General features: G+C 47.6%; 1 protein-coding gene across 1 annotated transcript; it reads left to right on the forward strand.

Annotated features, from left to right (window-relative positions):
- Nucleotides 1–5,375: 5,375 nt before the first annotated feature.
- On the forward strand, nucleotides 5,376–10,397 carry LOC114436571 (low affinity immunoglobulin gamma Fc region receptor II-like). Its single transcript, XM_028406889.1, has 8 exons — nucleotides 5,376–5,590; nucleotides 5,707–5,802; nucleotides 6,227–6,493; nucleotides 6,573–6,818; nucleotides 6,897–7,082; nucleotides 7,175–7,249; nucleotides 7,417–7,515; nucleotides 10,310–10,397. Exons 1-8 carry the CDS (start codon nucleotides 5,512–5,514, stop codon nucleotides 10,351–10,353), a joined length of 1,092 nt encoding a protein of 363 aa, XP_028262690.1. The 5' UTR covers nucleotides 5,376–5,511; the 3' UTR covers nucleotides 10,354–10,397.
- The last annotated feature ends 2,793 nt before the right edge of the window (nucleotides 10,398–13,190 follow it).

A 13,190-nucleotide genomic window follows, 5' to 3' on the forward strand; every position in this document is an offset into this window, starting at 1 on the left:
GTGATTGCAACAGTGGAGAATAAAGTTAAACTAGAGAGAGAGAGAAAGGAGGAGATTATTAGATTATTAGTGTTAGAGACAGTTGAGTTGAAGGAGGCAGTGCAGGCTGATGAGGAGAGACGTAAGATTCTATATCAGGCATATCTGTGCTGCATAGACGATGATTGTGAGGAGTCTGGTAGTACCACTGACATTAAACAGGAAGTAGAGGGCAAGGGAACTCAGGGGGCGGAGATACCGTTTTCCCTATTCACCAGCCTCTGCTGTAGCTTCTGCTTCGCCTCAGACCCCACTTCCTGGGATGTACCCCATCATGATTGTCCCTGATGGGAGGGGGCGAGTAACAGACAGACAGACAGGAGTGAACTCTAGTCAACTTGGTGCCCAGCAGCACTGGTACAGACAGGCAACAGTGGAGGGGCTTCCCCTGTTGCTTCAGCAGGCCCAGAAAAATGACCCTGATTTACCAGGAAGTGACTCTATTGCTTGGGAGAGACATGTTGTACACCATATGAATCTACACACAGACACAGAGACCATGGAGATGAAAGGGCTGCAGACACAATTATTAAAGCTGCAGTTAGCTCAAGCTAGAAAGGAAGCAGCATATCAGAGGAAAATGAAGAAGTACACCCCTGCATCACAGAGGGTGGTTCAGCCTCAGCCTGCTCCCCCACCTCAGCCACAGTCCCCAGTTGTGGGAAATCTTGATATGTATTTAACCCCATCTTGGGTCACCCGCCCCCACTATCAAGGTGGGTGGGGTCAATATCATAGAGGAGGTAACTGGAGGGGAAAAGAGGGTGGCCGTGGGGGAGGGGGGCATGGAAGGGGTGGATACAGCGGTTTGAGTGGAGGTGACTGCTTCTATTGTGGAAAACCTGGCCACTGGGAAAGAGACTGTCCCTACAAGCAGCCCCGTCAGTGATCTCAAGGGACTCCCTGGTATCCTCCCCAGGGAAATGGCTGTCAAAGATCACATCATTTCGTCGGTTGGCTTCTTTTGGGAAACCTTAACATCTGCCATTCACAGAACTTGTGAAACTGTGTTAGCAGCACCACAGACATTGTTTCATTTGCTCCAGCTCATCACCAGTGAATTTGATGGGCAGAGACTTGTTGATCAAAACTGGAACCTCCATTATGTGCTCCCCAGATGGATTAATGGTGACTTTTCTTACTGGACAGACTTTTTATGCTCCCAGAGTGTTGGAGTAGCTGGACAGTGGCTGATGAGAACCACTATGATACAGATGTCTTGTGAAGATATCTGCTGGACTCGTTTTTACCTGAGTCTCCTTAAGGGGGCGGTCTCCTCAGTCTATTCCAGCTGTGGAAACCCTGGATAATGTCTTTCTGACCCTATAGGCTGTCCACTGATTCCTGTAGGTTATTCTTTTCTATGACAGGTGTGAGGATCTCTTCTATCAGGAGAGGTTCTACCTCCTAATGAGAGGGACTACATTGGTCCATCACAGCAGATAAATTGTTTGTGACTGAGGAGGGAGTAGCTGCTGACGTATAGTTAACACCAGAACAGTTTTAAATGGCTCAAAATGGCACATAATAGTGTGCCACTTGTTTGCTTAGTAATTGTACCACACATAATATTATAGAATTAGGCTCCATGGTTAGGAAATGTAAAGCTATTTCTAATAAATAGGCACAGAGGATAGGTGTTTAGAATTCTTCATCCTTTAAAGCTTATTAGGTTGCCATTCATACAGTAGAGGCATAATAAGGCTCAGGAGATGTTAGCCACACTACCACATAACATCTGGTCTTCATCATTTACTGATGTAGGTTTTGTGCCTCCTGTACTCTTGTCTCTTTCATTGTCTCAACTTCCATAACGATCTGGTTCTCCTAGATCACTTAGTTCCTTTATATCTTGATGTTTCTGAAACAGGTGGAGTTGTGAATGGTGTTCTGTTTCAGAAAAAAGAGGGTGAGACAGGATTAATGTATTTGAGTTTTAAACCGGATGATAAACTGTTTGATTAACTATTACATTCCACAGCATGGATTCCCAGAATGGATCTCATTTTAAGAGTTTAGACTTGGAAAAGGTGGAGCAGACTTTAGGCCTAAAACATAGGTATGGTGCAGTATATCAATCATAGTTACAGGGAAAAGTGGAAAGGATGAAACTACAACCTAAAACAAAAATTGGCTAAAATCTGTGCACAGACCAAATTTATATGGGTTCAAGTATTATCTATTGTATTGATGTTCTGTTAATAACGCCATATAATCTACACCCTATGAGCTTCTTACAGGTCGACAGTTTCCTGGACCAGCTGGCCGGCTGAGACTGAAGAAGTATGCAGTATGGTATTAATATAAACCATAATATAATGAATTTAAAGCTTTGGTGTTAGTATTTGTATTAAAGGAGAAAGGAGAGATGGAGAGTCCAGAAGGAGCCACACACAGCTGAGTGGGTCCTCCTGACGGTGATAACGAGAAAGTGGTCGGAGCCAAGGTGGACAGGTCCTTACCAGGTGGTGGAGCGCACCTCCCACGCGGTGCGGCTGAAAGGCAAAGGAGACACCTGGTATCACTGGAGCCAGTGCACCCCAGCTACAGAACCAGGGAGAACGCTGAGCGACATTAGAAGGAGCAGGAGGAGGATAAAATAAAAGGGGCAGAATAATCCCCTGAAACCAGGAGTGTGACCAGTAGGTAGTCTACCCTACTTGGTTGAAGAGGATGAGACGGTGAAACTAAACTCAGGCTAAAACCACCTCAGGCGGGCGGATCTTGTTCAGTGGGTATTTCCATATACAAAGAGATTGGAGCTGCACGCAGAATCCCATTATGTTATCAATTACTGGCCTGGACCACAACCCTTATGTTAAATCTTCCGGAGTGCCTGGCCAATGTTGGGACTCCAAACCCGACATTGTAGTCCATAAGCTCACCCCGTTCAATGTATTAGCGTTATCTACTGGTTATGAGGATGATAATATTTGGCTCGGATGGTAAAACAGGTGAGGGAGCAAAATATGTCAGGTTGTGTTGCCTGTGCATCAGCGAGGCCCCACCTGTACACTGAACCTGCCCCATTATATCCAGACGATGCATGGGGATTTGATTTCAGTACAGGACCGGATGTTTTTGGATATGTTATTGGCAGAGAAAGGAGGTGCATGTGCTATGTTTGATGAAATGTGTTGTACTTTCATTCCCAATAACACTGCTCCCGACGGTAAGGTCACTAAAGCTTTAGAGAGTTTTAGAGAGTAGAGTTTGAGAGCTTTAGAGAGTAGAGTTTGAGAACTCTTTCCAGTATGTTGCATGAGCACTCAGGGATAGATAACCCCCTGGACGACTGGCTGATTAGGGTGCTGGGACCCTGGAAGGCGGTAGTATGGTATGTCACTAATCACTTTTTTTGCAGCATTCTTGGGTATTTTGACTATATGTGGTTGTTGTTGTTATATTCCCTGTGTGCACTGTTTAGGTTACAGGTTAATTGTGTCAGCAATTGAAAAGCAGGATTCAGGTTTTCATTCTCCTTCATATCAGATGCCTCTGCTGGCAGCAGAGGTGCCCGTGCCAGGTGACGACGAGGAAGATTTGTTGTGAGCTCTTATAAGAGCTCAAAAGAGGGAATTGTTGGGTGAAAGAATTTATTCTGCATGGTGTTAACATGCAGTGTGTTCAGATATATAAGTATTCATGTTTATATGTGTTTATCACTTAATAATGTGATTTTCATAAGTGTTTATGTGTTAGGAAGTTTTATAGAAAATCAAAGTAATTTGCGGATACTGAATGTATTAATAAGTAATTTCATAGTATGTCATATAACGTTGTTTTCTGCAGTTCAGGCTGTGGCAGATGAGATCAGTTGTTTTTCTGTTCTCTGGAGAGAGCTCCGGTTGGTACGAGATGGTCATAAATTCAGACTAAGGATAGCAGCACCTTTGACCTGATAAAAGCCAGATTCTAAAGGAATGTGTTTTTCTCCTGAGTACCCAGTTTTATGGTCACCCCCAGATCGGACTCACAACCTATGAGATTTAAGGAATTGGAGTTTTACCTTATTTGGCAGTAAACACTAATGGTCTAGTTGCTGTATGAACCAGGGTCTGCAGGGGGGCGGTAGATGCCCCTGTGGGCCGGCAGGCAGGAACGCCCATGGGGTATATCAATGTGTGAATCCCATGTCCAGTTGTTGTTGCGTTGTTCGTTGTTGCTGTGTGGTTGTTTGTTCTTGTTGGTTGTCCTGTTCTTGTGTTGTTCTTGTTTGGTTCTGTGTGTGCAACAACCCAGAGCTCTGCGACTCAGAATTTGCCTCATTGTTTAATAAATTATAATTTTGAGACCAGAATTTATCCGCTCCTTCCTTACAAACTAATTCAGGGGGTGATCAGAAGGAAACAAGGGGATTTTCACCCCGACAGGATCCACCGGAAACCTGCTGAGCAGTCTGCCTAGTAACAGCTGACGCTGATTGTTGAACTACGAGTGTTTAGCCCTGAATCAAAGTGTTTCTGTCAGATGTGTTCTGTCACTGTCAGTCTGTTCTCTGCAGGAACCAACATGTAGAAACAATCTAGTTAAAACCTGCTCGTACATTGTGTGTCTGTGTGAGTCCGCCTCTCCCCCTGCAGTCTGCAGGGGGAGAGGCGGCTCTCCCCGCCGCCTCTCCCCCTGGGACTGTGAGTCCGCCTCTCCCCCTGCAGTCTCTCCCCCTGCTGGGGGAGAGGCGGACTCACACAGACTGCTGGTCATTTAAACCACCTGCAGGGACAGACTACAGCTCATTCACATGACTGACTGACCCACAGTGAGTGAAACCAGACAAAAAAACAGAAGAGACGTTATAAATATAAATAAATTATTATTATAAATATAAAATACTTTTATTATTTATTTATTATTGTCTTTACAGAGAAATCCAGACACATCACACCGAGTCACATCTGTGGACATGCTGGATGGACATGAGAATAAAACATATTCCTTCAGATTAAATCCTTCAGATTAAGTCCTGCAGGAGGAGAGCTGTGTGTCCACATTTATCACACAGTGACACTGCTGTCAGGCTGGTCCTCTGAAACATTAATGATCATTACTGCAGCAATCACTGATCAACAACATTCATAGTTATCACTTCTGAACAGAGCACACTTTATCTGGCTTAATAATCTGGATTTAATAAAGAGGGACGGTCCAGGTTAGTGTATAAAGACAGACCCAGAGGAAGAGGGACGGTCCAGGTAGTATGAACAGACCCAGAGGAAGAGGGACGGTCCAGGTTAGTGTATAAAGACAGACCCAGAGGAAGAGGGACGGTCCAGGTTAGTGTATAAAGACAGACCCAGAGGAAGAGGGCGGGCCTCACTGTGTGCCACCATCAGACAACCAGCTAATGATGACACATCACAGAGAGGGACGATGGAGGAAGCAGCTGTGCTGCGTCTGCTCTGTAAGTACACAACCTGTGTGTGTCTGTGTGTGTCTGTGTGTGTGCTGCTCTGAGGGTCAGTGTGGAACCACATGAAGACGTTTGTTAACCCAAGAAACAGAAGAACTCAGATGGATCAGCTGACTGAGAGAGGACAGACTGTCAGACGGAGTCAGTACACTGATGGTTTTAAGATGAGACTAGATTTTACCAGCAGGTAGGGTAAGTAACATGAAATTCATTTGGAGGAATCATGTAACTCACACCTGACTGTCATGTCTCTGCAGTGCTGAGCTCCCTGCTGTGCTGCAGCTCCAACCAAGCAGCAGACTACACCTCAGACCACACCTCAGACTACACCTCAGGCTACACCTCAGACTACGGTCAGTGAACGTCTCACAGCTCAGTCCTTGTGACTGTAAGTCATCAGGACCAGATGTTTTAGACTGTGAGTGAATAGAGGTGCTAAAAAGATTATTTAAAAATAACTTAAATAACACTATTGACTCAATGAACCAACAATCCGATTGTTTCAAATGGATAGTCCACATTTTATATGCTACCTATGGTCAGTGTTTTATTTCCCCTTTACACTATTTTAAGGTTTCACATTTTGGAGGTTTTTCTGCTGTTAGGACAAAAAAATGTCCAATCTGTTATCAAGAAGTCAGTGAATCTTCCTTCAACAAAATCAGACAAACACTGAATGTCTCCTTGTTATGTCTCCTTGTTATGTCTCCTTCTTATGTGTCCTTCTTATGTCTCCTTGTTATGTCTCCTTGTTATGTCTCCTTTCTGTCCTCACAGCTGGTCTGAAGGTGAGTCCCAGCAGCTCTCAGCTGTTTGAAGGAGACTCTGTGTCTCTGAGCTGTGAGGAGGACGACAGCTCTGCTGGATGGACTCTGAGGAGAAACACCACCAGAGGACAGGTGTCTCAGTGTGGACATGATGGGTTTGGAGAAGCAGCTGGTTCTTCCTGTGAGATGGACTACGTGGTCCCCTGGGACAGTGGAGTGTACTGGTGTGAGTCCAGACAGGGACAGACCAGCAGCAGCATCAACCTGACTGTCTCTGGTAAGATGAGCCTGTGGACTCAGTGCTGATGAAGCTGTGTGTGTCTGCATGAAATGCTGTAGTGTGTCTCTGTGTGGAGGTGGAGCAGTGATCCTGCAGAGTCCTGTCCTCCCTGTGATGGAGGGAGACCCCGTCACTCTGACCTGTACAACAAGGCCCCCTGCCTCCACCCTCCCAGCTGCTTTCTATAAAGATGGCTCCCCCCTCAGCACTCAGCCTGCAGGTCACATGACCATCCTCCATGTTTCCAGCTCTGATGAAGGCCTCTACAGCTGTGACATCAGCGGTCATGGAGAGTCTCCACCCAGCTGGATCTCTGTCACAGGTGAGGAGCTCCACCTGTCTGTGTCTCTGCAGCAGGTCTCAACGTTCACAGAGTCACTCTGATGTTTGATCATTTCAGAGAGACCCACAACAACAACAACAACAACAACAACAACAACAACAACAACAACAACAACAACCACTGCACCTACACCTTTCCCCCATCTCATTGTGTGGCCATCCGTTTCTGGTGGTCTTCTCCTGGTCCTGGTCCTGGTCCTGGTCCTGGTCCTGGTGAGACGTGGTGTTTGTAGTAAACCTGCAGGTGAGACACAAACGTCTGGACGTCTCTCTGTGTCCTGTCTCAAATGTCCGTCATGTTCTCAGTGAGTTCTTCTTCTCTTTGCTTCATCTCAGCTCAAGAAGCAGGAAGTGATGACATCACGTACAGCGACCTGCAGATATTACAGCAGCCAATCAGACGGAGCCGAGGTAACAGCATCAGCCCTGCAGCTCAGAGTTTACATGAACAAACATGGACGCATAGCTGCTGCATGGACATCAGACAGAAACATGTCTGAAGCTGCAGCAGCTGTGACATGTGTGTGTGTGTGTGTGTGTGTGTGTGTGTGTGTGTGTGTGTGTGTGTGTGTGTGCAGAGTGTGATCCAGCTGCAGTGTACTCAGCAGTGAGGACAGGAGACGTCACTTATGGACAAGTCGTCATCAATCAGCAGAGAGACAAGTCAAAGACCAGAGGTAAGCTGCTCCTCTCTCTAACCAGAAGTCAGCATCTGCTGTGAGCTCTTACTGCAGGAAGTAAAGTCTGTGACACTAACACAACCAGAAAGACTTTCACACCTGGTCCAGTTCATGAAGCAGGTTCAGAGGAACTCTGAGTCTGTTCAGACTGATCAGAGGGAACTTCTGGTTTACATCACAAAATAGAAGTTAGTCCAGCTCAAGAAAGAGAAGTAAGCCGGGTCTGTTTCACAACATGTAACTCATACTCTACAATCCATAAGTGTGGACGGAGTGTCGGTGTCACCCACAGACCTGCTTTGAGTCTCTGTGGCAGTCTGACCTACAGACCAGACCTTAACATCAAATACAGGCAAAGAGGTGGAGCTGGGGCAGGAAGATCCAGGAAAGATCATCATGGGCTGCGAGTAATATAATCTAATATAATAAAGACCTGGATGAGAGAACAGGACATGCTAACATGCTAACATGCTAACACATGTTCATGTCATGACTCCTTCTTACTCTGTACTTTTGCAGAAACAACAGGCAGACATGTGGTCTCTTCACCCTAACTGTCTCCCCCCTTCTAATGTGAATTATTTGATATTTTTAAACTATGTGTGAAACCACAGCAGTGACTTCCAGCTGCTGCTGTCTCCACTGAGCTGTGGTCTCTGTGTGTTCATGCTGCACTAAAAATGTGTTGACAGAGATGAACAGTTTGTGGTCATCACTTCTTATTTCAAACTCAGACCAGTTAACAGATGGAAACACCGACCTCATCAGTATTTATACTCTGCTGTTATTAGTGTTCACACTCTGCTGTCAGGTGTGTATCAGTGTGAAGTGCAGTAAATGCTCAGTATCAGCATCAGCAGATAAATACAGCAGGGCTAGGTTTAGTTTGCTTTTTCAGCTCTCCGTTTCATAGGGTCCTGGTGCCATAGTCAGAAGGGTGTTACCCAGCAAAGATCACTCATGACAAGGCCAGAGTGTTAGTGCGGACAGAGGGGACAGAGGGGACAGAGGGGACGCGTCCCCACCAATAAATTGATCCCCTCCTTCTCAGTGGGTGCAGAAAGGGTTAAATTCCTTTGGAAACTTAGGTCCCCACCAATGTCAAAAACCCCTTGACTCATCAGCCTCTGAAGGGTTAAGTCTGATCAAACGTCCTTTTGGGGCAGAGAGCCGTCTGCACAGCCAGAGCAGCCTCTGCTGCAGAGAGTCATGGAGGATGAGTCCTGAAGGGGTGCACTTCTCAGGGATGGTTGTTTCAGTTCCTGAAAAAGCTGAGAGGCGACAGCGTTAACCACTGCCCCACTGTCAGCTCGACACATGATGTTTCCATTAGCTGAATACTGACCAAGCAGAAAGGAGTCTGTGTCAGAATAAAAGCAGCAGCTTCATGTGACAGCTTCACAGTCTGCTGTAAAAATATCTGAACTGTGTGAACAAAGGAGGAACTGAGAGGCACAGAGTCCTCTGAAGAACCAGTGAAAGGTCACATGGGGTAAAGATTAAGATTAACTGTATTAATCCCTGTGGGGAAATGCTCTGACAGTCACAGAGGAGTCATACAGTCTGATGGAGGACGGCAGGAAGGACTTCCTGTCCCGGTCCTTAGAGCAGCGGGGCAGCAGGAGTCTGTGGCTGAAGCTGCTTCAGTCTGTCCACAGTGTTGGAGGGACTGTCCATGATTGACAGCAGTTTAGCCAGCACTCTGTCCCTCCCACCTCCTCCAGGTTGGCGAGCTTAAAGCCAACAACAGACCCCGCCTCTTTGAAGAGTTTGTCTAGTCTGTTGGCGTCCTTTGCTTTGATGCCTGATCCCCAGCACAGCAGAGAAGATGGTGCTCGCCATGACAGACTGTAGGACATGTGGAGCATCCTGCTGCAGACACTGAAGGACCTGAGTCTCCTCAGGACGGACAGGCTGCTCATGGCCTTCTTGTACACAGCCTCAGTGTTTGTGGACCACTCCAGTTTATGGTCCAGTTGGACCCCCAGGAACTTGTAAGATGAGACTATGTCCACGTCTTTCCCACTGATACAGACTGGGGAGGGCGGGGCTTATCTCTGCTGTAGTCCACCACCATCTCCTTTGTCTTGGCCACGTTCAGCTGCAGGTGGTTCTCCCCACACCACCTGACAACACACTCCACAAGGCCCCTGTACTCCACACACCCAACTATGGCTGAGTCATCCGAGTACTTCTGAAGGTGACCCCGCTCAGAGCGGCACTGGAAGTCAGCTGTGGAGGTGGTGAACAGAAAGGGAGACAGCACAGTTCCCTGAGGGGCCCCAGTGTTGCTGGTCAGGGCTGCATCCACGTCTCCTCCTCCTCAGCTCGTCCGGTGTTCGGGGCTTCTCTCTGACCACAAAGGATGGTGGTCTTAGGGCCAGCAGCTGGTCGCCAGTGTAAACAATGTGATGTAATGAGTGACCCAAGCACCGCAAGGAGAAAAGTATTCAACCCTCTGAGTCATGTTGTTTAATAAAAGCAATTAGAGACAAAACACGAACAAAAGTCGACGTACATAAACACGAAACACTAAAAAGTTAGAAAACACGCGAAAACGCTAGGAGCTGCTACTACAAGCCGCCGCCTGAGACAGCGCCACCTAGCTGATTAGAACAGGTCACATGATCAGCTCATCAGTCTGCTGTAAACTACAAACAGCAGCTTCACAGTGAAGAGTTTGGTGACCTCTAGTGGTGAGGCTGAGGACTGTGACTGAACACACTGACAGAAAACATGAATCAATGAAATGTCTCCTGCTGCTTCTTCTCACCTCTCTCTCTGTGTTCAGAGCGTCCACCTGAGCCAGACGTCCTCTACTCTGGAGTGAAGTGATCCATCAGTCCAGACTCTGAGTCCAGCTGCAGCACTGTGTGTGTGTGTGTGTGTGTGTGTGTGTGTGTGTTATAATCTGATGATCGGTGGCTCTCAGTGGGATCAATAAACTCTGACTCCTCCTCTGTGGTTCTGTGTCTGCTTCTTGTCTGGTTGTGGCTCACCGACACACACCTGTCTTCAGTGTCAAGAGACTGCGGTCTTTTGGAGTGAAAGGGGCACTCCTGAAGACCTTTTATGACTCTGTGGTGGCATCGGTCATCATGTTCGGTGTGGTCTGCTGGAACAGCAGCATCACTGAGAGGGACAGGAAGAAGCTGGACAGAGTCATCAGGAGGTCCAGCTCTGTCCTGGGCTGCTCTCTGGACTCAGTGCAGGAGGTGGGGGACAGGAGGGTCCTGGCAAAACTGACATCCATGCTGGACAATGAGTCCCACCCCCTGCAGGACACCCTGTCAGCCCTGCAGAGCAGCTTCAGTGGCAGACTGCTCCACCCTCGGTGTGTGGAGGAGAGATACAGAAGGTCTTTCCTTCCTGCTGCTGTCAGACTCTATAATAAACACTTCTGATAGGAGCAGTACTACGGAAGTGTTGAACTGTCACAGTAGAAAAAAAAATGTAATCACTATCACGTTATAACGTGATACATTTTATTGATGTAAGCCTACCGGTTAGGTTAGGTTAGGTTAGGTTAGGTTACCTGACTAAACTAAAAACTTTGGTGTCACCTGTCACATGACTATAAACTCACCAGGTTACTGGGGCTGCTTCAAGGTTGTGTGTTGTGCAGATACACAAACACACAAACCACAACTGCACACTACAAACAGAACAAACACTCAGAGGCTTCAGTCTGAGCTCAAACACACACTCAGCAGGAAGCCATGATGGAGTCACTGTGAGCAGCAGTCACAGAGTCATTGTTTGTATGTGATGGACTTTCTGATAGAAACTGCTGACTCTTATTGAGCCGTTAAAGAGACGCCTCCTCTGTTTACATCAATGTAAGAGCGCCCTCTGGTGGACACAGTCATGAGAGGTAATGGAGGCGTCTCACTGCACGTGCTCAGAAGTCACAAACCCCTTGTTGAACTGAGACCGTGTGTGAGTGCAGATAAGACAAACACACTCAGGGTCTCACTTTGTGGAGGTTATAAGGTCAGCTGACAGGTGGAAGTGATGTCAGAGCTTATGTCATCCACACCTGAGCAGGTGGAGTTAACCCCACCCCCTGTTTAGACTCTTCGGGTCAGGCCTTGTGTTTGTATCAGCAGAGGAGCGTTGGCTCCTTTGTCTGCCTCCCCTCATCAGACAGGAGGTGACCTCATGTCTCCATGGCAACGGCAGCATCAGCATGAACACAACATGTTCCAGTTTATTCAGCACATGGCGTCTGTAGGACGAGGCTGCTGCTCTGTGACATCATCACCACTAACAGCACTATCACCAGCATCATCATCACCATCACTATCATGGGACTACCTCACAAACCGACCACAGTTTGTGAGAGCCTGACCTGTAGCACGGGTGCCCCTCAGGGGACCGTCCTGGCCCCCTTCCTCTTCACCCTCTACACGTCGGACTTCAGACACAACACTGACGGCTGTGTGCTGCAGAAGTTCTCTGATGACACTGCGATTGTTGGTCTCATCAGTGACGACAATGACGCGGAGTACAGAGGACTGATGCAGAACTTTGTGGACTGGTGTCAGCGAAACCACCTCCTGATCAATGCAGGGAAAACCAAGGAGATGGTGGTGGACTTTCGCAGACAACACCTGGGTGTTCACCTCAACAACAAACTGGACTGGACTCACAACACAGACGTACTGTACAGGAAGGGCCAGAGCAGGCTCTACCTGCTGAGGAGACTGTGGTCTTTTGGAGTGAAAGGGGCACTCCTGAAGACCTTTTATGACTCTGTGGTGGCATCAGTCATCATGTTCGGTGTGGTCTGCTGGAACAGCAGCATCACTGAGAGGGAGAGGAAGAAGCTGGACAGAGTCATCAGGAGGTCCAGCTCTGTCCTGGGCTGCTCTCTGGACTCAGTGCAGGAGGTGGGGGACAGGAGGGTCCTGGCAAAACTAACATCCATGCTGGACAATGAGTCCCACCCCCTGCAGGACACCCTGTCAGCCCTGCAGAGCAGCTTCAGTGGCAGACTGCTCCACCCTCGGTGTGTGGAGGAGAGATACAGAAGGTCTTTCCTTCCTGCTGCTGTCAGACTCTATAATAAACACTTCTGATAGGAGCAATACTACGGAAGTGCTGAACTGTCACAGTAGAAAAAAAAATTAATCACTATCACGTTATAACGTGATACATTTTATTGATGTAAGCCTACCGGTTAGGTTAGGTTAGGTTAGGTTAGGTTAGGTTAGGTTACCTGACTAAACTAAAAACTTTGGTGTCACCTGTCACATGACCATCAACTCACCACTGGGGCTGCTTCAAGGTTGTACCGGTGACATGTGAGCTGTGGTCAGGATATGTGACAAACCATCAGGGCGTGGGTCCAGGAAGACGGCTCCTTACAAGAGACATGAACAAGGAGGAGCTGATAACTCCGTCCTCAGCTTCATGTTCCTGAGCAGACGTCTCCCCCTGCTGGTCATCAGCAGCTCCTGCAGGAACATCCTCACACTGATGGAGCTCTCTCTGCTCTGAGGGGGAACACACACCTGCAGCTGTGTGTCAGTTACCATGGTAACCCTTTGACTTCCTCATTCATTCAGTGCAGTCAGAGTGAGCCGATTAAAAGAGTCAAAGTCTTTCTGTCCATCAACATGACAGACTCTGTGTCTCTGAGCTGTGAGGAGGACGACAGCTCTGCTGGA

Source organism: Parambassis ranga, chromosome 5, assembly GCF_900634625.1.
Source record: "Parambassis ranga chromosome 5, fParRan2.1, whole genome shotgun sequence".
In the NCBI taxonomy this organism is placed as follows: domain Eukaryota; kingdom Metazoa; phylum Chordata; class Actinopteri; family Ambassidae; genus Parambassis; species Parambassis ranga.